The sequence below is a fragment of the Filobasidium floriforme genome (genome assembly GCF_021052385.1).
Source record: "Filobasidium floriforme strain CBS 6241 chromosome Unknown HD553scaffold_27, whole genome shotgun sequence".
NCBI classification, from domain to species: Eukaryota; Fungi; Basidiomycota; class Tremellomycetes; order Filobasidiales; family Filobasidiaceae; genus Filobasidium; species Filobasidium floriforme.
Window position 1 is genome coordinate 119320 of NW_025763648.1, and position 23645 is coordinate 142964.

The 23645-nt window shown below is 51.0% G+C and overlaps 9 protein-coding genes across 9 annotated transcripts; 3 read left to right on the forward strand and 6 right to left on the reverse strand.

The window, feature by feature from the left end:
- Positions 1 to 233: 233 nt before the first annotated feature.
- On the forward strand, positions 234 to 1493 carry HD553DRAFT_319377 (uncharacterized protein). Its single transcript, XM_046181012.1, has 4 exons — positions 234 to 629; positions 713 to 854; positions 961 to 1143; positions 1214 to 1493. The coding sequence occupies exons 1-4, from the start codon at positions 471 to 473 to the stop codon at positions 1252 to 1254; spliced, it is 525 nt and encodes a 174-aa protein (XP_046032970.1). The 5' UTR covers positions 234 to 470; the 3' UTR covers positions 1255 to 1493.
- Positions 1494 to 1628: 135 nt separating this feature from the next.
- HD553DRAFT_345971 (transmembrane amino acid transporter protein-domain-containing protein) lies at positions 1629 to 3662 on the reverse strand (the record flags this gene model as incomplete). Its single annotated transcript, XM_046183153.1, has 9 exons — positions 1629 to 1750; positions 1817 to 1951; positions 2013 to 2042; positions 2115 to 2280; positions 2341 to 2426; positions 2492 to 2755; positions 2830 to 3056; positions 3129 to 3534; positions 3611 to 3662. The coding sequence occupies 9 exons, from the start codon at positions 3660 to 3662 to the stop codon at positions 1629 to 1631; spliced, it is 1488 nt and encodes a 495-aa protein (XP_046032971.1).
- Positions 3663 to 5057: 1395 nt separating this feature from the next.
- On the reverse strand, positions 5058 to 6497 carry HD553DRAFT_345972 (uncharacterized protein; the record flags this gene model as incomplete). The annotated part of the gene is made up of 5 exons (XM_046183154.1): positions 5058 to 5232; positions 5353 to 5925; positions 6020 to 6054; positions 6124 to 6172; positions 6262 to 6497. The coding sequence occupies 5 exons, from the start codon at positions 6495 to 6497 to the stop codon at positions 5058 to 5060; spliced, it is 1068 nt and encodes a 355-aa protein (XP_046032972.1).
- Positions 6498 to 7517: 1020 nt separating this feature from the next.
- HD553DRAFT_142234 (uncharacterized protein) lies at positions 7518 to 8641 on the reverse strand. Its single transcript, XM_046176674.1, has 3 exons — positions 8584 to 8641; positions 7746 to 8494; positions 7518 to 7640 (listed from the first exon to the last, which is right to left on the reverse strand). The coding sequence occupies exon 2, from the start codon at positions 8420 to 8422 to the stop codon at positions 7787 to 7789; it is 636 nt and encodes a 211-aa protein (XP_046032973.1). The 5' UTR covers positions 8423 to 8494; positions 8584 to 8641; the 3' UTR covers positions 7518 to 7640; positions 7746 to 7786.
- Positions 8642 to 12830: 4189 nt separating this feature from the next.
- HD553DRAFT_352928 (uncharacterized protein) lies at positions 12831 to 13852 on the forward strand. Its single transcript, XM_046183731.1, has 3 exons — positions 12831 to 13073; positions 13227 to 13343; positions 13423 to 13852. The coding sequence occupies exons 1-3, from the start codon at positions 12847 to 12849 to the stop codon at positions 13670 to 13672; spliced, it is 594 nt and encodes a 197-aa protein (XP_046032974.1). The 5' UTR covers positions 12831 to 12846; the 3' UTR covers positions 13673 to 13852.
- Positions 13853 to 14104: 252 nt separating this feature from the next.
- HD553DRAFT_363862 (uncharacterized protein) lies at positions 14105 to 15222 on the forward strand (the record flags this gene model as incomplete). The annotated part of the gene is made up of 4 exons (XM_046184037.1): positions 14105 to 14697; positions 14765 to 14875; positions 14957 to 15106; positions 15183 to 15222. 4 exons carry the CDS (start codon positions 14105 to 14107, stop codon positions 15220 to 15222), a joined length of 894 nt encoding a protein of 297 aa, XP_046032975.1.
- Positions 15223 to 15415: 193 nt separating this feature from the next.
- HD553DRAFT_345976 (uncharacterized protein) lies at positions 15416 to 16297 on the reverse strand (the record flags this gene model as incomplete). Its single annotated transcript, XM_046183155.1, has 1 exon — positions 15416 to 16297. One exon carries the CDS (start codon positions 16295 to 16297, stop codon positions 15416 to 15418), a length of 882 nt encoding a protein of 293 aa, XP_046032976.1.
- Positions 16298 to 17443: 1146 nt separating this feature from the next.
- Positions 17444 to 20446, reverse strand: HD553DRAFT_142262 (amidase signature enzyme). The gene is made up of 17 exons (XM_046176675.1): positions 20186 to 20446; positions 20004 to 20120; positions 19804 to 19926; positions 19679 to 19727; positions 19583 to 19620; positions 19413 to 19512; positions 19248 to 19348; positions 19153 to 19175; positions 18948 to 19084; positions 18762 to 18879; positions 18680 to 18700; positions 18412 to 18612; positions 18317 to 18335; positions 18148 to 18250; positions 17936 to 18056; positions 17706 to 17813; positions 17444 to 17642 (listed from the first exon to the last, which is right to left on the reverse strand). Exons 1-17 carry the CDS (start codon positions 20285 to 20287, stop codon positions 17558 to 17560), a joined length of 1566 nt encoding a protein of 521 aa, XP_046032977.1. The 5' UTR covers positions 20288 to 20446; the 3' UTR covers positions 17444 to 17557.
- A 159-nt stretch (positions 20447 to 20605) lies between these two features.
- HD553DRAFT_277827 (uncharacterized protein) lies at positions 20606 to 23483 on the reverse strand (the record flags this gene model as incomplete). Its single annotated transcript, XM_046178014.1, has 15 exons — positions 20606 to 20927; positions 21002 to 21175; positions 21244 to 21275; positions 21336 to 21452; positions 21526 to 21615; positions 21681 to 21796; positions 21883 to 21987; positions 22080 to 22179; positions 22267 to 22355; positions 22450 to 22519; positions 22647 to 22757; positions 22847 to 22927; positions 23018 to 23076; positions 23152 to 23273; positions 23362 to 23483. 15 exons carry the CDS (start codon positions 23481 to 23483, stop codon positions 20606 to 20608), a joined length of 1710 nt encoding a protein of 569 aa, XP_046032978.1.
- Between the last annotated feature and the right edge of the window lie 162 nt (positions 23484 to 23645).

A 23645-nucleotide genomic window follows, 5' to 3' on the forward strand; every position in this document is an offset into this window, starting at 1 on the left:
CCGTCTTCGCCGTTCTGAACGTCTTTCTGCCTTCGCCATCGTGTCTAGATGAGGGACAACCGTATCCTCGGTCTCGTCAACAACACCGCAGGCAAGGGGAAAGCTTGGATCCCCCTCAGCACCCGCTGATAGACACAAAGTCATGGTAGCTAGCTTAGATGCGGCCCAGTGCGAACCCTCGCGCTGTCCCTGCGTTTCAGCCTGGAACAGGAGCTGAAACAGGACGCGTTGGAGCAGAGAGACAAAAGAGAAATGGCCATCCTCCATGAAGTCCAGTTGAATCTTCCCAGCCCCTTAGCATCTATCAAGGAGAACCTTTGCACGTTTCCAAGTTGGACTAGCATAAAACCCCGAATTTGAATCGACGTAAAACCTGGAATATATCATGAACACAGGTTGTAACTCCTTCGAACGACTATCAGATCAATCTTTCAACCGCTTGTCTCACTCATTGATCATCAACGTCAGCTATGAAGTACTCTTGTTACATTACCCTCATCGCCCTGGTGGCGCTCGGGGTCAGAGCCGAACAGCAATATTGCGATGGAGCGGAAAAGGATCCTACAGGCGCACAAATGACCGATCCATTTGCCGCTTACCAGTCCGCCGGTTTGACTTTCCCAAACGGTGTAAGCCTTCGATTGGCGAATCATCTCTTCCCGGCTTAAGAGAACCAATATCGATTGACGCGAGATGACTCATGGTACATCAGACCGATGCTAGCGGGCAACATACTGTGCTCCCGGATCTCAAGACGGTCCTGGGAAAGACGTCCATGGTGGATTGTTTTAAGGAATGTCAACTGCTCCAACCTCCAACAGACAAGGTTGGAGACGATCTCGATAAGCAATACTGTATGTCATGAAGCCACGGCTCTCTTCCGTTCAGACCGTGACACTCAGATCCAGACCTGTGTTTTCCTGGGCTTTGATCTGGATTCCTACCTGACGCATCATGAAGCCCAAGAGTATTGCCGAGGAGTCAGATATTGGGAGTTTCCTAAACCGGAGAACAACAAGTGTTTCCTCATGAAAGTCGCTCCTACCGAAGTCAGACCTACCAATGGGCTCGGCAAGACTCTAGGTTTCTTCGGAGGGGGGATGATCGGGAAATGCTCCGATAAAGGAGCCAAGGATCTCTCGGGTGAGTCTTCGACATGTTCCTTTTACAAGCGAGCGGTTCCTGATATGATAGAATCCATCCCTTTGGATAGAGCGAAACGGTGTTGGGTGTTGCGAGATCTGGTTGAAGTAAGGTCGTCGTATTGAGAGATACGTATAGATAATGGGCGCTAGTCCGGCCTCCAACATGAAAATCAGGCTCGTACCACTTGAATACAGACCCGTGTCACTTGTACACGAGACATCCGCTCTTTTGGCTGAAGTTTCTGAAGATGATTAGTTGGACAGGAAGTAAGAGGCTATGAAATCTGGAAACGACAAGTGGTCATCCCCGCCATCCCGTTCAGGTTGAGATTCATGGTTTGGTCAGACGCTTTGAAATCGATCGTGCTCTAATGGAAAACCGCATCTACTTGAATGTCATCCATATACACCTCCGTAACCCCAGACAGCCCTCGACAACCCTTAACAAGCTTAACAAGCTTCAGAAGTCTTGACAAACTGAATCTATCGGCTGAATTGGAAACCAGTATTGGTGCACGTAAAAGGCCTCTTGATCGGCCCCGCAGCGTAATTATCTCGGATCGACTTGATACTGGCGTAAGTACCGGCAGTAAATAGGAAAACACCTGCAGCACGACACAAGCATGAGTTTGACTGTCACCGTATTATGCGTCGATGTATATGTGACTTACCGGCGATAAACAGGATGATGCAAAGTACAACCTGCGAGGCATGCTTGGGGTCCTTCAAACTTCGTCCTCTGCTCATTCGGAAGTAGGCGATGGGCCAGAGGATATAGCCAAACCAACTCGCAAACAGGGCGCTGACTACGAGACGATTGGAGTCAGCTTAGAGCGTAAACCTTACCATGTAATGTGCGACACTGACTCAATGATAAAAGGTCCCCAAAAAACGGTACTGCTCGTAGCCAGAGACATGACATCAGCTCGGACCTCCAGCAGACTGGAAGCTTTCGCATCCCGAACTCACCGGCTTCAGCCAAGATGAACGCGACGATCCAACCGGCCGTGACGATTCCGAACCAAACGAGCCATCCGACACGAGTGTGCCTGCGTCGGTGAACAGAACCTTCCTTGTAGATCTGGAAGAATACCGCTCTGGAAGTTACGAGAGAGAACAGCGAGCCGACGATAAGCTATGGGTGGGATGAGGCGTCAGTAACGGAGCGTCTGAAAAGGTACCCGTTTAAGCTTACAATCGTCGGAAGAGCCAAGCCGGCCGCAGCTTTGCCCAAGTGTTCGGTCAGACTTCCATAAGCCGGACTGACAGTCAATTCTGTGCCTACAGACCGAGGCTTTCCTATTAGCTCTCATCCCGCCACGGTAACGACATACCCCGCAACTTACCAGTCTTGACATACACGACGGCGCCGAGTATGGTAAAGAGCACGATCTCGATAGCCATGGTGATGTAAAGTGCTGTCGGAAATTGTGATGGATCGCGCATGTCACCGATATAGCTCGGGATGAGCGGATGACCAATGAACGAATAGATGATGTTCAAGACGGCGTTGATTCCCTTGATCGCAGTGGTTCCCTTGGGAGCCCACATGGTCCAAGCCAACGAGGTGTCCGGATAATATTGATTGGGCTTGTCCTGCACGACATGACCTGAAACGTCGAACGCAGGTACGGGTTAGCAAAGAGCATATCGGGCTGATTTTACGGGCCACACAATCACTCACCAACGATAACGAGGATGAAACACGCAAACATAGTGCCCGCACTCAAGGCTGCCGCTGGACCCGCTTTTCTGAAACCACGCACGAGGGATCCCGCGTACATGATCCCGAACGCCGTTAGACCCCAATAGACTGAGCAGAACGTATGACCCAGCGTACTGATAGCCGTTTGAGCTCCATTCACATGGACGGCCATGACACCGAGATTGTTCAATGCCAAGCCGATGAATCTGTGTTCAAAACAGTGTCGTCAGTGATGCGTACATGCTCACTCGATGTATACGTAGAGATATCAAACTCACGCTAGGTACCACGCCAGCCTACTCTTGCCAAACAAGTGATAAGCCAAGTCACACAGGTCTCGGACTTCCCGATGAACCATGCAAAACCTCCAAAGAATATGTACCGAGTAGATGGTGGTAAAACCTACTATCAAGCAGGTGATCAAGCCTCCAGCGAGTCCCAATATGGCGAAACTCCATGGGAATGCCAGCACGACGACTGCGATAAACTGCACGAGCAGAACGCACACCGTCTGAAAAAGCGTAAGCGCGCGCTCCTTGATCTGAACTTTTTCGTCGAGATGTGTCGAAAACTCGTTTGGATCGCGTCTGGGCCTAGGAAGATCTTGGAATCGAACCGGCTCGATGGCGATGTCGGCTGTCAAGGGTGGTTGCGGTACGAGCTTGATCTTCGGGCCCTTGTGCACTGTATACAGTTTAAGTGGCAGGTAGGTGAGTAAGGACTAATTTTCGACATGCACAAGAAATATGAGACCACTCACTTTTAAAAGGCAATCCCGACATCTCCTTGTTATGAGGGGGAGCCTGATTCATCGGGAAAATGTGATAGTATAGAAGAGGGTCGTCAACCCAAAAGGTGTTGCTTAGGGTTTAGGAGAGGATGGAAAGGGAATACGATAATGTTGTGGAAGAGTTGTTCCGAACCAGAATGCCGCGATATTGCGTTGAGTCGCCACGAAACCCGTCGACTCTTATACCTAAGGCTTTATGTGAGGAGCCTCTAACACACACAACCTTCCGCGACGATCCTTTGTACCGATGGTGCAACAGTATTCGCGCGTATTGCGACATCGAGGAGATCGAGGAGGCTGTGCCCGCGCATGTCGCTTTCACTCATGGGTGTTGCTTCTCGAATCTTATCCGAGGGTTTGAGAGGGGTTCGAGAGCCAGAGGGAGCTCGGAGTTTGTTGAAAAGAGGAATCAAGCCACAGCTAAAAAGCCACCGGAGAAGCAACATGGGCGTACTCCTTGTGATGAAGATTCACAGTTTCACCGTCCTCTTCCTTTGTTGAGTCACGATTCTCCCTGCCGTAAAAGCGCCCGAAATGACCTGGCTCTCCTCTTACGCCGCAGTGATCCGTCCGTGTACTATAGGAAGATCCTTTGTGGGTCAACCGTTGACCATAGATAAGAGATCTCCCTGATTCTCCCGCCTGGAAGCCCGCTCGGCGACACGTTCGTCCTATGTATGATCGTCTGGACGCGAGTCCTCACGGGTAAATAGAGAATTGCCAGCCATGAATCTCCCATATGACAGGACTGACAAGTCAGTAGTTCTCTTCGAGGAGTCATCACGCACCGCGCTTCGTAGTTTCCGATCACCTGCTTCTCACATGATTGGCCTACTTTGCTATCTCCAACCGAATTGCATCTCCGAAATACGAAACCCGGGAATCGGGAGAGGCGGAGACCTTCAGACCCAACCTTTCTCCATGATGAAGAATCATGTTCATGCATATCCTTCCGCACGAGTCGCTTCGCCTGGTTGTTCCCCGAACGGTATGGTACAAGCCTCCTCTCTCATCCCGATATTCCCGATCTTCCGCTCTGCAGATGATCGTTCCCGTTGACAGTCTATTGAAGGGCCACGCGCATCGGATAGCACCAGCCCCTGCGATTCCTGCCTTGAATTCGCAACTTCCGATTTTCGAATGAGTAATCGATGATGAAGAGCCGTCTCGTTCGTGTGTTGGCGAGAATGACCAGACTGAACGGTGATCCAGGGCAGCTATTTCATTATGTCGATCCTGGCCTGAGCTGACGGTAGGCGCCACTCGGAGGCGTCCTCTTCAGTAGCCTCCCTTTTGTCCTGTTGCTTGAAATCCAATCTCTTGTCCCCTGACCCTTTCCCATTGGACCCTCTCGTTCACATAGATTCCTCTTGTGCGCCAGCACAACCGCCTGTTCCCGTTCTCAACTCGTCCCGTCCTATCGTCCCCCTTGTCCAAACTTCGATTGCGCCATCTGCCTGAACATGGCCATCGTCTCATCATCCTTCGCCTTCATGCTCTGTAAGCGATCTGACATGGCCGCCCGACGGTCATTGACGACGTCTGAGCGGCGGTCTTGTTTCCTAGCTTTAGCGGCTTCGCGTTGTGCCAACCTGTAATAGGAACCAGAAGTCGGGCGAGATCGGATGATCAGTTTTGATTTGACCAACCCGGATTGGTCTGCTCTTGTAGAAGAAGAAAGCAAGCACATATGCCATGTCTTTGGGACTCACGCTTTCTGGAAATCGTTCCCCCCACCCATCAAAGTCGCCTCATCCACCTCTATGCCCGCACTAGCGTCTTTTTCCCTATACATCCTATTCTCGGCATTCGTCGCTCTTCTCTCTTCCATCTTCCCCTCCCGCCCCCCGGTTTTGGGTACGAGCTCTTCCACCCTTCCGTAAAGCTTGTTCCTTTCGGCTTTCCGAGCTTTGAGGGATTCTTCCCGAGCTTCTTCCAGGGCTAGTTGTCGGTCCGCAGGGGTCTGGTTGCTTGAAGATGCCGAGAATGATAGTGCTGTGGATGGCATCGAAGGTCCAATCGTTCTGCCAGCGGAAGGTAACGAAGGTCCGATAGCACCTTTCGAGGTCGACATAGGCCCGAGCCCACCTCCACCGTTCGTCATCTTGTCCACATCCCCTCTCAGCCTCTCCAATTCGTTTTTATCGACCTTGGATCGGTTGTTCGCGAAAGACCACTTGTACCCCGTCTGAGCTGACGCTGCGACCGAGGTAGAGGCTAGCGGACGGTAATATTTGGGTGGGAGGACGAGGTCGTTCCATCGTGATATGAACTTCTTGAAATATCTGTGATCAAGCGAGTAAGAAAGATGATGTCAGCTTATAAGTACAGACACATATTTGAGAATCGGAGCAGAAAAAAGAGGGCGAGCTGACTTACTTGCGAGACTTGTCCCCGGAAAGGTCGTCCAGATACTGTTCAGAAACAACGCAGATGAGCTTACGACCAATCATAGTCTGTCCGGCATTGATGTTTCGGTTTACCTTTCCCTTTTCCTCACGTAACCAAGCCTTGAACTCGGCAGCCTTCAAGCTGTTCAGCGTAATGGGAGGATACAATCAGCTATCAGACCTCGCTTGACAGATCAGGAGCAGTTCCCGGGACGGAAAAGACCGACTCACAAATAATCATTCGTCGTCAACTCCCTCTGCCCAACCTCGTCCAGGCTTCCAATCGTCTGTTCTTCTTTCCTACCCCGATCCTCCTTATCCTCGTCTTCATATCGATCACGGCGATCTCTTGATCTCGATCTTGACCTTGACCTATCCCGATCCCGATCTCGTCTCTTGCGTTTGGAGTCTCTATCCCGTTTACGATCCGGAGAACGGGAGCGGGAGCGTGAACGATCTCTAGGCATGCTTGAAGTATCTGTAAGGCCGCTACTATTTTTGTAGCTGGAGCTGATGCTGTATGCGATTCAAGAGTGATTGCAGCAGGTGTAGCAAAGACAAGGACTTACTACTAGCTTTTGGCGATGTAGCGATCTTGCTGGGGGACTCGATTACGTAATCACACCTCTGACGTCAAGAACGATATTTGAAGAGCATATTCAAATCGCAAGTCAAGCGCAATCACTTCGTATGGCAGAGCAGGATAGCATCACAGTGTAATCCAAACCCGAGAATTATAATATAAAACCAAACAGTGTGATCCGAGAATTATAAGTGCCACGACGAGACGAATACAAATGGTACCGGTGGAAAAAACCCAGTGGGAAAAACCGGTACCCCTAACTACGATAACCAAACCGAAACCCGAGCCCGAATCAGAACCAGAAAGTGTCCATTCCCCGAGGGAAACACGACGTCGTGTATAGTCGGTTGCCCCCCCTTCGCATCTCCTCCTCTCCTTTACGTATCTTCGCGTGGTGTTGTTGTATCGAGGTGACGGTATCCCTTGTCCGACCCGTTCGTGTATATCCGGGATGTCGGCAGGTCACCATGACCGTAGGCGATCCAAGCTTCGACCCGTGACAAGCCAGCGTAGCGAGTCACCGAGGTCGTGTGAGTATGCTCTCCTTCCATCGACTCCTTCCCGTCAACCTATTAAGAGAAACCCCAAGACCCGTCTTCACGCCCAAACCGAAGAACTCACCTCCCCGAATCCGGAGAATATCGTCCCTTCCCTCGCACCTTGAACGCCAACATGATCACCCTCCCCAATGTAGGACCCGCGGAGACGTCCTCAGATCCGAGACCGACTTGTACCTGTAAAATGAGGGTCCCCAACGCCATTCAACGGAACGACCGCCGAGTCTAGGATTTGTGCCCGGTTAAGGGGACCCTCTACAGCAAGTGGTTTACCCGGATCGTTCTTGGACGTCCGTTGGGTCCCGTGAGAAAGGCAAAGGTCGGCGTGGTGGCAGGTCCGTTTCGATGTTCTCCGGCCGGGAAGGCGAGGTGGAAGGTAATGTGGAAGACTGATAGCGATCGCTCGCAGGTCCCAAGGCCCGGCTTCGAGGTCGGAGCTTCTGTACGAAGAGCGGTGGAATAAGGGTAGTCTGTTGAGAACAAATGGGGAAGGGGAGACGAAGCGAAGGTAAGCATATGAAGTAGCGAAGAAGACGAAGCTCGAGATGCCACCGATTCGGACCGGCGGGACTTACTGTTTGAAGCATGGATAACCCGCTTCGTGAGCACAGCCCACTTAGAACTCGTCCTCCTCGTCCTCGTTGACCTCAGCGACGGTGTTCATGTTGGCCAAAGCCTCTCGGAACAACCGCTTAGGCGTGGGTCGAGGCATGTCCCTGTCGAAAGTGCTTTCCTTGACGTTGCAGGTGGACCTCTTGGCCCTCGCATACCTGGAACCTCGGGCGGGAGCGTCGGGGCAGATAGGCGCAACCTCGGAGGCGGGCTCGCAGACGTCCTCGACCTCGGTAGCGATCTCGGGAGCTGAAGCGGTAGAAGCACCCGTTACGGCTGAGAATCGCTCGGCGTAGTCGGGGAAGAATTGGACGTTGTCGAACAAGTGTCGGTAGAGTTCGTAAGCAGCGCCAGGAGTGTTGTTTCGAACCGCGATCTCGAGTCGTTCGGCTTGTTGTCGGACGTCGCGGCACTGTTCGGCCTCCTTCTTGTCGGCGGCCTCCTGCTTCTCGATACGGACGTTGGTGATCCAGTTCTCGGTCATGTCCTCGTCGGTGACCTCGTGGTGAACGATATCGTCCATGTGAGGCATGGTACGGTGGGTGTTCAGTCCCTCCTCGATGCGGACAGTCCTCTCCCTCGCATCGAAGTCGTAGTCCTCAGGAAGCTCCTTGCGAACGATAGGTTGCTTGCCTAGCATAGACCTCTCCTTGTTGATGACGTCCAGGTCGACGAGGTGCTCGTTGATCTCGGTGTAGACGTCGGTGTGGGTCTGCGATCCGGACGACGAAAGGAAGGTCGGGTCAGCGATCGGACATGACGTCGAAGAACGCGGAAACGGGCTGGCTCGGGCTGACTTACGGGACGGTTCTGTTGTCATATCGATAAAGTACGAAGCCGAGGATGTAGAAGAAGAAGGACGGTGCACGATCAGTACGATATTCGTTGTATCGCTTGTGTTGATAGGCGAAAACTGACCATCACGTCCTCGGCCTGATCGAGCTCGAACGAAAAACAAAACAACAAACCCGATGACGAATCACCCAAAGTCAGCGGATCCGACCTATGACATTCTGGGCTGGAGAAAGACGACGGGAACTCACGGTAGCATAACGACCAGTCTTGACCCTCAGGGCGCTCTTGATAGGTTCAGCGACCCTGTGTTGAGGGACCGAAGCCCATCGGGTCTATATCGAAGATGAACAAACGATCGCGCCAAAAAGTCGGATCAGCGAAAAACGATCCAGACCGGAATGTTGCGACGACGACGACGACGACGACGACGACGACTCACCTCTTCAGGGCATTCGATCTGCTCACGACGAGGACCGGCGACGATCCTGATGACGAGGGGTCGAGGCTGGGGGATGATCCTCGCCTTGTCGGTCTCGGCGGCCTTGGTAGCACGTCGAGCCTTGATCCGGGCCAAGAGCGAAGCCGAGTCGACCTTAGCGGTGGCGGCGACGTCCTCCGAGGTGACCTGAGCACGTCCTTGGACGGCGGGAATGACGATAACGGGGAGGTTCTTCTTGCCCTTGACCGAAGCGATCGCAGACTTGAGAGAGGTAGAGATGGAGGATTTGAGGGTAGGGGCAGTAGCGTAAGAAGACATCTTGTTAGCAGAAAAAGGTTTTTTAGTTGTGCGTGTTATGTTTTTTTGGGTGCTTGGTAGCGTTCAGAAAAACTTAGCAAATAGCAGAAGAAAGTTTCACAGATAGTTCAACGATGAGGAAAGGAGAGAAAGAGGTGGGCAATGGTAGTCTGATAGTTTGCAAGTCGAAGTCGACTAGATATGTGGTCGAGGGGCGAGGGGGGAGGGGTCGAGGGGGGGTCCAAGCGCGATGAACGCGTCGCGTCACTCGACCGTGTTTGATTGAACAAGCTGACGATGCGCTTAGGGAATGACGAGCGTCGCAAGTAGGCGCAGTCCTCTCCTGCTCCTGGAGGAAGAGCACAGAGCTCCGACCCGCCTCCTATGACGTCGAGTAGATGTTCAACCTCGACTATCTTCGCACGCGCATAGAAACCAGAGGACCAGGTACAGGAGGGCTAAGTCATTCCGCCATCGTCGTCATCGTCAATCATGGGCATCCAGCCATTTCCCTGTACCATGCCTCGCATCCCAACGTCGTAGTCCGAGACGCTGCCACAGTTCCGCTCCATGTATCAAACAGTATTCTACATGCGCCCTTGCTCGCGCGTACCCTGTAACACTAAGCGCAATAGCAAAATGAACGTCGAAATCGAGCTCGAGGTTCAGGTCATCGTCCAGCCCGGATCGTCAGTCCTCATCAAAACGTCTGGTATTTCCTCGCACATCCATGATATAGACGTATAAAGATGACACAAAGAAGGCGAGCGATAAATGATCTTCTCTTGCCACCATGGCCGATACGGGCGTTTCATGTGATTTTACTTGTAGACGAAACTGTCGCTGAACCAGCGCGCGCTGTGATATGGAACTCGATCCCCATGACACTTTCGATACAGAATTGACGATCGCATTGTCCCAGTCCTCTTACCGATCGTGTCTTGAATATGTACCGCTGACGAAAACTTCGATTACGAAAGTACTGCGGAAGATGCTCTGCGTTGTAGTGGTCTTCGACGTGAAAGAAAGATGTAGTTGATCTGCGATACTTTGACCTGTCAAGGAATATCAAGGAGATTTAATGTGAAGGGATGAACGGACCCGGAAGTGATTGTTTGGAGACTGAGTATCGGCGGCTGGTGAGATAGTCGATGATCAGTGGCATCGCGGACATGCTACGAGAATCTCTTACACCTTTCTTTCCAGATATCACTCGGAAGGAGCTGAACCGAAATACCGCTTGAATTTGCTGAGGATCAACCTCGTGCTAAATCTGCTTACCCCTCTTGAGGTCGATATCTTTTGACGAACTTTCCTCGCGCAGTTACGCAGTGTTCCGACGGATTTCCCCGAGGTTACGTGTTGGCTGACTCTCACTTGGCTACTCGGTATATCCCCCAACGCCAACGAGGACAAGGGAAAAGTACAGTGATACATCAGTTCGAAGGAATGGCATACCTTGAAGAGAGTGGTAGGGCTGCACTCGACCTGTCGCTTTTGCCTCAAGAAATATGTCAGATGGTGGGCAATGTATCCATTGACAAACAGGAGCTGTACGGTTACCGCCTCCACATCTGTGATTATCAGATTGGATTATGCAAATATGTGCCCCTCCTCCGACTCCTCTAGTTGACTTCCTGTTCCTTCTGATTCGACACCTGACCGTGAAGGTATTGCAAGACGGATTAATGACAACCTTGCCCATGGGGCTGTAATAGAATTTCCGGATATCCAAAGACTTGTCCAAAAGGGATTGAATTTAGAAACGATGATCCCGTAAGGCCCGTAATCAATCGGTTAAGTAGTGTACAGACCTAATCCTCTAAGGCTCCCCAGGTCGAAGAGACGATCTAAAACTTGGAGAGGTGAGAAAAGGTATGAGGTGATCTGATGAAGAGATGGGCGGAGGTCAGCCTAAGCCTTTCGAAGTTGCACCAAATGGCGCGAGCAGTAAGGAGTTGATCAAGCTATAAAAGATACACTTGAACCGCAGAAATCGGGAAGGTCGATGAACCTTTGGAAAATTCAGCTTTCCTGTACTTATGAGCGTTTCTGTTACCCTATGTTCTGGACAGCCTGTCGCTTTCGAGTCGGACTAACAAATTTGAGTAGGACGAGAGCGAGACATGCTGATGCTTTGCTGGTGTACCGGTGTGTTGATCTTACAAAGTGGTGAAATGGTGATCCAACATGACCAAAAAATGGAGGAGGCCGAGGAGGAGGAGAAGTTTACAGAACAGACTCGACCTGCGACCCGCGACTTTGACAACAGACACGACAACCCCTAACCCTTCGTCTGTCGCTCCTTCTGCTCCTTCTCCCAGTTGCGTGCCAATTGGGTCGCCGAGAAACTCTTCTTGTACTCTTCAACAGGCTCGGTGGAGATTCTGAGAGGTTTGGTTTTCTAGACGACAATATACAATATCAGACCTGCAACGCCGACAGAAGTTGTGATTCGTCCCGCCAATCGCAATTCGTCCCCGATCGCAATTCGTCCTCAAATACTCGACATTGCGACTCGTCCTGCAACTCACCTTAAACCCCGGGCTGTCATGAATCGTCTCGTCGTTGCTAGTCTTGCACTGAGATCTTCCGCTTCTTACTTTTTTGGGGGTTTGGGGTGGTCGAAGTCGTGCTGGCCGTGCCAGAAGACAAAGACGAGAAGGTAGAGGTGGAGGTGGATCCGGGAAAGGACCCCGATTACGATCCTGAGGTTTCGTCCGACGACATCTCCGATGGAGAGTTTTTCAAAGGTTGCGAGTAGAGGCGGTGTGTGATGATCGACCTAGGGTAGACGCATGAGGCCAGATATCCATGGTGCTGTCTAACCTCCGATAGGTATCGTCGTGGTCTGATTGGCGATAGCTTCAGGCTATCGACCAGAACAAGCGGTCAAATACGAAAGACCGTAGTCTGGAAGACACGGGTCCCAATCCGTTCCTACCTATCCTACTGTGCCTTCCACTCGAGACGTCAGATCAAACTGATCAAGGTCGGCGTAGCGTTACTCGCCATGTGTGAACATCTTTTTGATCGCCAACAGCTAGCTTCCCTACGTATCAGGTGCAGCATGGAAGTCAACACAAGTCTTAAGTTTCGTGCAGTGCGAGCTATTGTTACCGCTCCAAATGCAGATCGTGTCTGCCAACAAGCAGGTAGCCTGCGTTTCAGCCATCCCAATGAGAATCGAAACAGAGCGCATTGACCGGGTCCAGCTTGATATTGGGGAGCAGAAGAAGCCCCCAAAAGAAGAACGCACAGAATACATAAGCTTGACCAAAAATCCATTCCACACCAATGTGTCCTTCAGCTATAGCGTCTCTTCGACCTTGAACAACTCTCTATACGCGCGACCGAGACCCAGAATATGCGATAATTAAGGTTTCGGAAGCAGATCGGCGCTTTGGCGGCCCGAGGAATGCTCCGATCGCTTTCCACGTCGGCGTTGTCCTCGAGAGCTACAAAGATCGAAGATCGCACAACTACCATGACCAGAGTAGATATACATTTGCATCACATATAGTCTTCTCACAATGACCTCAGTACCTTGGAAACCTTTCATCTCCCCTACCGACCTCGAGATCGCCCAGGACGGCCTAAAGATCTCGTTCCGAACGCTTCCCAAGACCGACTGGTGGAGAACAGGAAAAGTACACAGTACATCCGGAGCGTACGTTGCGGTCGAGCACGATACGCTGTTGAAAGATGTCAAGAGTTTCAAGTTGGAGGCTTCGATTGAAGTGAATGGGGGGCATCAGGTGAGCCGTGATTTCAAGCTTAGCGGATCATACTGCAGCATTAACGGCTGGGATCCTAATCTATGTCCTTGGTCCCCTCTAGTTGTAAGCTCGGCGAGGCAGCAACATATTAACAGGATTCGAGTGCTTATCCATATCTTGTATTCACAACACAGCGACCAAGCCGGTCTTTTCCTCTACATCTCCGACACCCTCTGGATCAAGACCGGTCTCGAAGTAGTCGACGGCCAAGCGAGGGTATCCTGCGTAGTGACGGACTCGTATGCCGACTGGTGAGGCCATCTCTCACACCGGCCACCTTAGAAAATGTTCCTGATTCTCTCTCGATCACATCATGATTTAATTCAACAGGTCGCTCTACCCTTTCGAAAACCAAACCGCCCATCGCTTCTCCATCCAGATCGAGGCTCAAGAATCCGAGCCCCTTCCTCTGATCAAGATCAGCTATAACGGGCACATCCTTCGAGAACTACCTGCGTTCGGTATGGCTCAGGGGACGGGCCAGGGGACGGGGAAATTCAGGGCGGGCGTGATGGGGTGTTCGCCGTTGTCTGATGGGTGTGAGGTGTCTTTCGAGGAGATCTCGGTTGAGGGCTCTTGAAAGGGAGAGATAGGGATCCTGCTTGGACACCGTAACGACAGGGGAGAAGCGCGACGAGGACACTATGCATAGCCATAGGACAGGAAAAACGATGTTCTCATGACTGTGCCGACGATGAAACATCATGCTCAGTACCATCTTGCCTGAAACACCGCTCAATCATACAATCACGTTTCTGCCGCTTGAACTCTCCGGGGGGGGGGGGGGAGGCACATACCTTCGTGTCCAGATACAGGAATGCATAACGAGGGGTCAAGGGGTACCTTTCGGGGTTTGAGGGGCAGGTCAAAAGCAATACGAGGAGGTGAAACACGAAGTTTGAGATCCCGTGTATGTATCTCAATCCTGAACGAATAAATAAGTTGACGATCGGAACAAGTAAGTCGGACTCTTAGCTCTCCAATCAAGTAAAACATAGCTTTCTATTTCAAAATGTTGAAAGCGATACAAGCATTCGCCGCCGTATCTCTTGCGTGTCAAGCCTGGCTTCCTGTCGCTTGTGGACAAGACGTCGCGCTGGCCGACAAGATCAACCTTGAAAAACGGGACGAACAAGCAGACGCACTGGTGCCTAAAGGCTCTCATCGACAGAAAGGCGACTGGGAGTTCCTACAAGAATACTTTGCTCGTCCGCTCAACGATCACAACCTCGGCAGCGTTTGGGACAGTTCTCGGAGCCTCGGGACGTTCTGGAACGTTGAGGGTATCAACAACTTCCCCAAACAAGCGGCGTTCGGCAAAGAGCCCGACGCCAAATCTGATATAACCAACCGATGCGTACTTGTGTTCTATTACCCTGGCTACTGGAAGGAGCTTGGCAACGCCAGCGAGATCACCGATATCTACGCGTTTTACGATAGACCGTTAGCTGTGGCACCCCTGTGCGGGCCGGTCGATGCGCCTGACAGCTACAAGGAGTTTCCGCGAGCATCCAAAGAGGAAGACAAGGACAAGGTGGATTCGCTGGTCTTTCGAAGCTATTATAGCAAAGATCCGGATGCCACCGACATTTATTATGTCGTTAGGTCGGTGTCGCGCCATGCTCTAGATACCACTTCTTGACATGTATTGATGGTTTTCTATGGCTCGCAGGGAACCCAAATATGTCCCAGGTCCACAGCCCGATGATTGGAAATTGGAAGAGCTCGACAACGATGCCATCTTTCTGGCCAAAGACGATGCTAAATTCATGCCCGGTAGCCTGTGAGTTATGGTGGAGCCCTTCGTTATCAAGCTTGCTCTAGCTAAACCGAGAGGACCTCGCTTGTATCACTCTGTTTTCAGCCGTGACAACAAGGATAATACAAAGAAGGCGATCCGCGTTAGTTTGAGGAAATGGACCAAGGACAATAATAACGGCAACGTCCCGAATCCGTACAAGTCTGGACCGGGATCTGATGCTTGGTGGAAATGGTCACAGGTCAACTTTTTCTGGTAAGTGATCATCGTCAAGCCCGCCAGCCGAAGCAACTGACTCATCTCTCCTCATAATTTCTTTCTTGTGTTGTAGGGGATATGGAGAAAATGGAAGCCGCAAGCCTCACCCTTAGAGTATCGGCTTATTCTTGCAATCCGGTAGTGTAGAGGCCTTACACCTGCCATGGAGTACATTTGTTTGACTGAAGTCTTGTAGATGAAACAGTCTATCACATGCTACTAAACTTTACAACATGAAACAAATTGTTTGTATCGGAAGCAGTCGATCACATCCCCGAAGGAAGTAGAAGGTCTCAGACGGCTTATTCACTGATCCTTGCTGTTTGCTTGAGTAGCCGCGGTGGTGACTTGACTCAGAATCGAAGCAATAGTCTCGTCGAGGATCGACCGGAACGTCTTCTCCAGGTCAGAGACGACAGTCTGCGGATCGGAAGTGCCCGTCATCTCGGACCAAACGGTCTTCTCATCTTGCAGAGCCTTAAATGTCATCGGGGCATCGTCCACAGCCTTGGGATCACCCCACATGTTCCACCTAACTTTGAAGTCATCCCACTGGACCTTGGCAAGATGCTCGCGGATATGATACATCTCACGAAGTCCCGAGATGATAGCTTGGGGGTCGGAGCCTTCCTTCTCGAGTTTGATGAGTAGTTGCTCCAGCTCTGTGACGTATTCCAAACCCTGGGAGCGCCATTCCTTGAACTTGTCTCCCGTCTTGTCCCACCCGCGTGCCAGGAAGCGCTCATGCCAGATAGAAGACGTCGAGACGTCGATGTTCAATACTTTCACGCACTGGGCGATGGCTTCCTTAGCTTCCTTAGCAGCGTCGACGTTGAAATTCCCCTCCCAGACCTTTTGAACGACCAGTTTGCCGGCTTCAAGAGTAGCGGACACCAGAAAGGTTCTCATGGCCATGAGTGTCTCTCTCGATACCTTCTGCACGAAGGCCCCGTTGACCTCTGGATTTTCGGTAACGAGTTTCTTCCTCAAGACGATCATCTTCATCTCTGATACCATAGGTGTATCAGAATCAATCCAAGCGCTCGAGAGTAGGCCCCCCATGGATATGAGTTCGGTGACCAGTCCCGCATTGATGCTGGCGTTGCCCTGCCGATTAACAAAGACAGTCCTCAACAGATCTTGAGTGGCGAGCAAATTCCTGATATCTTGGTTTCTTTTGGTACTCATGTTTGGCATGTGTTGGAAATTCGGCTGCTGAGATTGATAAGTCGGTTTACTGAAGATGAGAAGGGCAAAACGTGCGTGCCCTCAAATCGTGCCGAATTGGAGACTTTATATGTGAATGGTGAAGCAAGGCGTACTAAGAGGGGCAACACCGCGTCACCGCGCAGCAGAGGGGCCACAGTACAAAGGAGTCAGCACCAAGAGCACGCCTTAGCATGGCAGCTGGACCCCCTCATCTGGGTATGGCTCGTGTCGAGCCTCTACATACTATGCGTAGGATCACATCATCAGCTCCTTTCACGACTTTCTGCCACAAAGGCTCCGCGTGACTTCGGTGACAGCAAGACTCATCAGCGCATGACCTGTCAGACATGACTTTCCATCATGTCACCATGGACATGCTGATACTGTACTGACCTCGATAAGGTAAGGAGAAGGATCCTGTGCTATGAAATAGTCGTTTAGGCATTCGCAACTTATGGTTACATTCGGAAATCGAGAGACGGAAGGATCGAGTCAGATGATGAAGATTGATGCGATCCTCAATCAGAATATGATGCCAGGGAGTGGCGTCATATCAAAGATTGTGTGCTCAGAACCCAAGTGCTTTCGTTTCCCTTTAAGTTGTACGGAGTATTCTCGCTGGACCCGGAGTGTTCATCGTGGCGTTTTATCAACGATTGCGTGCTGAGAACCCAAGGGCTTTAGTCTCCCTTTGATTAGTATGGAGTATTCTTGCTGAACGCGGAGGGCTCGTCGTGGCGTCATTCGAGAGATTATATGCTTATATGCTTAAGGACCCAAGTGCTTTCGTTTCCTTGGCAAATTGCCACTGGCAATTCACGGAGTATTCCTGCTGGGCCCGGAGGGATCGCCGGCGGATGCAGGATCAACCGGGTCATCGATTGACATCTTGTTTCAAGCGTTTCAAGCCAATTTCGCGCTAACAAAACGCCACTGTTTCCTCAAGATCCACGCTAACAAAGGTAATAGACGCGCGAGGCATCGTTTCGGGCTCTTAGCCGTTCTGACATGGCTTGTGAAACTGCTATCTTCAGTCCATTCTAGAGCCCAGCTTGGTCAGTTGTTCGTTGAATTATTATACTCGAACATCGAGACCGATGGCAGCGAGCATACTCGAGATTGCAAAACAGTTTCATCAATCGGCATCTTATACAAAGTGCTATGATTGCTGGACCAAGCACGGGATGAATCAAGATCACAATGATTCTAGTTTCCGCTACGGTTCATCACCAGAAGATCTTAGCTCCCACCCTTGTTGAAGGTTTCTGGATGCTCGAGAGCGGGTGGCAAACGACGCGGAGGAAAGATCGCTTCCCAAGCCGCCCTGACCAACCGATATTCAGTACTCGCGCAAGTTCCGTTCTGGCAGAAGCCCGCTTTTACTCACATCATCTCGATCAATTTTCCCTCACTCCAAGGTCTTCCTACAATGGACATTGTGACCGGTTCGCTGATGGCTTCGTCGTAACCCAAGGGGACGGTCACGATAGGGTACCTGATAATTCCAATATCGGGAAGCAGTAATGATCTCGCCAGTGTCAACCAAATATTGTACTTTTGCAGATCTCGACGATAACAGTCTAATCGACAGTGTATTCGCCTGCTTTGTAAACTTACCTGGCAGGAGAGGCGAACCAGACGGGCATACCGATATCATCCTGTTGGAAGAAAACGAGTCCATCGAGATCATACTTGTCAAACACAACCCTGAGGCCTTCCTGATCCGCGATCCTAATCACTGGATACAGCGAAGACGAGTGCGACGGTGAAGTTTGAGCGGGGGTACGGTCGGTTCACAAGATCGCTTTGATGTAGAACTAAATGCTCACTGTCTTCGTTGGCCTTGATGTATTCCGGATCGCCTCTACCTTTGGTGGCTTGAGCTTGTAAGAATCGTTCCTGGCCCGGTTGTTCGGGAGGCATCTCGATGTCCTGTAAGAGGCAACAGAGCAGCAAGGTCAAGATTTGGCTTAGAGCTAATGGCTGAATAGCAATCACCTTGTGCTCGATGTTGAACCTAGGTCACGTCATATAAATACAGGATGCCTTAGATGGCGCAGGCACGATTTCGGAAAGCGTCGCAAGGGACTTACTTAATAACGTCTTCGAGAGTACGCATCGGAGTCTTGGCCAGGGATGCAAAGTACACGGCGATGTCCTCCTTGAACTCGGTAAGCTCGGCCATGTTGTCCAAAGCCCTGAAGCCTTCTACATCAAAGTCGATCTCTTCCACCTCTCCAAACACAGTGGCGCCGTGAACACGAAGCTTCTCAATGGCTTCCGCCATTAACTTCCTGTCAATATAAACAGCGGACCATCTTTAGCTTCTGGTCTGAAAACTATTGAAATCAAGGAATTCACTTTTTGTAATCCGTTTCCGCTCTATCGGGAGTCTCGGTTTCAGCAAGTCAATGAAAGCGGCTGAAATATAGCGAAAACTAACTCGGTCGCGATCAACTCCGGGCGAAACGCGTAAAAGCCTAACCTCTTGCCATTGAGTGAGGGATTGATAGTCTGCTTTACGAAATCCACCGTGTTTTGTTCAAAAGGCCACCTTTTTGCTGTTCGTACACGACGGCCATATCAATCATCGGGTGAAACAAATCGCTCGAGATGGATTCCTGCTTACTGTTGGGATCCTTTACATCTGGGCCAGCAATGACGCTCAGCAAAAGAGCAGCATCGTACGCGCACTTGGTCATGGGCCCTGCCACGTCTCGTGAGAAACAAAGGGGAAGTACTCCAGCCATACTAACCAGCCCGACGCTGTAGAGATGCCGGATTTATTAACAATCATAGACGCCGGGTCCGCTTGAGAATTTGCCGCTACTCACGTGGGTTTGATTGAGAAGAGGCCCTTTGATTTCGCAAAAAGGAATTCAGGTGAACTTTTGGTCAGACTTGAAGAACCCACTCAACGATCACTTACCTGACCCGACGCAGGATTACCAATCGACCCACAGGTCTCGGTACCGATAGATGCGGGGGCAAACCCGGCAGAGACTCCCACTGCACTTCCAGTGCTACTGCCTGGATGTACAGCACAGCAAGAGATTGATATATTTGCTACCAAAGATGTAGAGGATCGTCTTACCACCGGGGTCCCTCTTCGGGTTATAGGCTGACCTGCAAGCGCCACCTCGTGCTGACCAGCCATTGTTGAGGTGGCCGTAACCTTCAAGAAAGTTTTCACCCTGATCGAATGATCACAGTCCGAATGAGACGATACTTCACGTGTTGTGTGAACAGGGTCGGAAAACTTACTTGACGATAATTGGCCCATTCACTCAAGTTTGCCTTGCCTGTATCATGCATGTCAGGTGGATCCCGGTACGACATCTGACATAAGGCGCAACTAACCTAGCACGATAGCTCCATTCTCTCTCAGGCGCTTGATCAAGGTGGCGTCCTGTTAATCGAGACCAATCGTTGCAGATATGAGTTAATTCAATCTTCATACGTTTATTGTTGTCGCACAGACTTGCCTCTTTCACAACAGCGTCCACAAGTGCAAAGCTTCCGGCGGTCGTCTTCAGGCCCAGCTCTGGGTCCGTGTTGATATTGTCTTTGATCAACAAAGGGATCCCGTGTAGTGGTCCCATCAATTTCTGAATATCATTTCACATCGTTCATCTGGTTAGCCATTACTACTATAGCCAGATCGGAAAGTGACTACGAGACTTACCCCTGCTTTCCGTTGCTCATCGAGTCCTCGAGCTATCTCGACAAGTTGCTCTCTGGGACCGGTTTCGATGACCGCACGAAGCTTTAGTCCTTGGTAATTGTCCTTCTCAATCGCAGCCTAGACAAACAAATGGGTGCTTGTCGGTCAGGACTGGAACGGTGAGTACGCTGTCGACCGCTTACAAGGTAGGCTTCGATCAAGTCGACGCTAGTACACTCCTTCTCCGCAAGAGCCCATTGAAGGTCCTTGATAGTTGCCTTGAGCAGATTGGGCACGACTGACATGATATAATGATTCTCAGCAAAGACGTTGAGACGACTAGACAACTGAGTAACGCCTGACGCATGGCCTCGATGGCCGAATGGCTTGTCTCGACCTATATACCCGCAACGGGATGATCCAGACAAAAGGGGTTAAACCCAAGATGCCAAAAGGCCTTTGAGCAGACAAAGGAGTAGTTGCGCATGTCCAGTAAGAGCGAGTCCGCTGTTTCGAAGGAAATTCGAAAGGCTATGTAGCGAAAGTCCTTTCGAGCGTGTCCGCAGACGATGGTTCAGACCCGAATTATAGATACGGCTGTCATTTCTGTCTTGTTTTACAGTTCACCACCCGCTGAAATCGCCGAAACTGCCCAGCTTCTTGGGTTTCTTCGCGCTAGCTCCGCCAAAGTCATAGTTGTTTGTGACGCTCGGTGCCGGTGGCTTTTGTTTCTTGCTCGCGAGGTACTTGCCAACGGCGGCGTCGCCATCGTCCTCCAACTTCCTCTTTCCCTTTTCTCCAAGATCGGTTCCAAGCCATGTCGTCCGATCTGCCTCTCGTGCTGCTTTCTTGGCCGCTCGAAGGGCGAGAGCATCTTCTGACTGATCCTGCCTTGAAATCTTCGCGTTTAATCTATCTTGATATGTTTGGAAAGGGTCTTGGACGCTACGAGTGCAATCGCGCAAGGCGAGTCGACATCAGTGTCCTGTATACCTGATAGAATTACCACCTCCGCTCACATCACTATTCCAAGGATCTTGATCTCCTCAGCCGGCGCGTCTCCTTTCTTTGCTACAGGCTGCGTTTCCAGCAGCGACAGCACCTGGAGACTGTCATCGTCGACCAGCTTGCCAAAGACCGTATGCTTGCCATCAAGGTGCGGTGTTGGTCGGAAGGTGAAGAAAAATTGAGACCTATCGACGAAACAAGAGCGCTTGTCAGCATGGGCGGATACGTGACGCGTCAGTTCATGACCGCTTACCCGTTGGTGTTCGGCCCGCGATTTGCCATCGACTATAACGAGACCAACTGTTCAGCGCTCAGCCCTGAAACGATCCATGCGACTTCACTTACAAGAACCCCTCGTTCGCTATGCTTGTAAGCGCCCTTAAGATCGTGCTCATCCCTAAAGTTGTTACCCCAGAAGCTTGACCCTCCTCGTCCCGTACCTGTCGGGTCTCCGCCCTGGATCTGTATGAAATCCAACGTAAAGCTAAATCAGTATCGCGTTGGGTTTCAACATTTGAGAAACCTTGCTACTGACCATAAATCCTGGTATCAGGCGGTGAAAGACCACATCGTCGTATTTGCCTTGTTGCGCCAACTTAATCCAATTATACACGGTCTTGGGTGCCTGCAGGATAGTCTCGATTTTGAGTTTTGACGATCTCCTTCACCCACCCGTCAACTGGGACTCACGCGATCTCCATGCAGCTCCACATTTAGATTACCCAGATTCGTCCGGATCGTCGCGTACCCCTTGTACTGAATTCGTTCCTTCTCTTTGGTAACTTTGCTCATCTCGTCGAACATGTCTGTCGAGCGCGAGTTCCGAACGTAAACACCATGCTGATCAGCAATGGCAATTTCAAGATATCGTACTTCCAACATCCCGACTCACACTCTTCCTCGTCAAACATAGCCGTCTCGTTCTTAGCCGCCGGGGCCAATGACGTGCTGGTAAAAGAAGCCGACGCTTGCCCGTTGGTGAAATTTGAAGCGTTATCTAGGTACCAGATCAAACGATGATCTTCAGCACTCGCCGGCCGGTACTTTCCCGTCTTCCGATAGGATGATCTATCAGAAGGGGGTACTGACAAGCTTTCTGAGCCTTCGGTCTGATCGCAACAAGACCTTCTTCCGGCGTCTTGTTTGCCTCGCTCGACGTCGCCTTGGCCAGATCTTCTGCCGCTTTCGACTATGGTAAGATATCGTTCGCATACCCTTGTCAGCCGATCTTGTCCAGAAGTATACTATGTCATCAAGCAGGCTATTTCTGACTCACCTTCTGTGCGACCATCCTCAATACCTTCCCAGCTCCACCTGCAGCGTCCACGTTAATGCCCCTAAGAGGATCGCTCGCCCGGTCGGTCTCTACGGGTTCGCATACAGATACAACATAGCAGAGCGCAGCAGCGAGATGAGCGCACTCAGGACATCAAAACATCATCGGATTGACTAGACGTACCCTCGACCCGTTTGTCAGACTTGACGTAATCGTACGAGCTCAGATCCCTAGCTCCTAGATTTTCCGGGTCCTGCACAGGCGGTCCAGAAAAGCATATCCAATGACAGACCGGCGTGAACGCGAACCCAGATTTAATCAGCCGCTGTCCTTTGACCTCGCCCAGAGTGGCGGTAGTTCGGAGTTCGGAGGATGCTTACCTGGATCGTGACGACGTCGCTCTTCGTAAAAGGCGATTCATCGATCAAGTCCCGGAACGTCTTGGTCTTGATAGCCAGCATGTGCAAGGAAGACATATCATACACATTTCCCTACATAGCGAATTCGGAGATACGTGAGGATCACGAAGTAAGTTGAGTTTTCCGGAAGGTGATGCAGGGCGTAGAGTTCGGGTACGAACAGTAGTTTTTAGGAAGACGATGTGGGTGTGCTGGGAGAGCGGTTTGTAGGTGATCGGATCGTGGTACGATCCTTCAGCGTTCTGTTGTATCATCATACGACAACCAGATTTGGGATGTCAGCTAGATGAAAGTATACGGCTCGAATAGACTTGTACGTGTCGAGAGCCTACCTTGAAGAAGTTGAGCTTGACGAGTTCGTTGGTTGTGAGCGGAGTCCCTGTAGCAGGATCTAGAACATAGACGTATCCATTATTAGCAAGGATTAAAGCTGGAACGAATGAGAGGATCAGAGTAGATAACTCACTCGTTCCGTATTTACGGATGTAGGGCACGATATTGAGGAGATCAAAGACATCGGCCCTGTTCCCCTCCCCGATCGCCGCTACGGGATTCTTGAAGGGCTGGAGGGACAACGCACAGCAGTCACTGACAGAAAGCAAGAATTACCGATCAGCGGTGGAGACTCAAGATAGATATAGCTTGAGATCGCCTCGATCGAAAGTACTTTACTTACAAGGGCAACCTCTGGAAACCGCCCGTCCCCGTCGGTGCTTGCTTGCCCACAGACCCGGAAGACAACCCGGCAGCATGTTCATCGTGAGTGACGTATAGTCTATTGTGCTTGTGTTTACCCATGGTTGGACCTCTGTAGTGGGAGATTAGGCGGTATCTAGAAGAAAGTTATGCACGTTATGGTACAAGAGCGCAAGAGTCTCGAAGCAAGCTCTTGGGTTGGAAGCAGCTTAAGCAGGTGAAGTCTCGCTAATCTCGCTAAATCAGCCGATCCGACATATCATC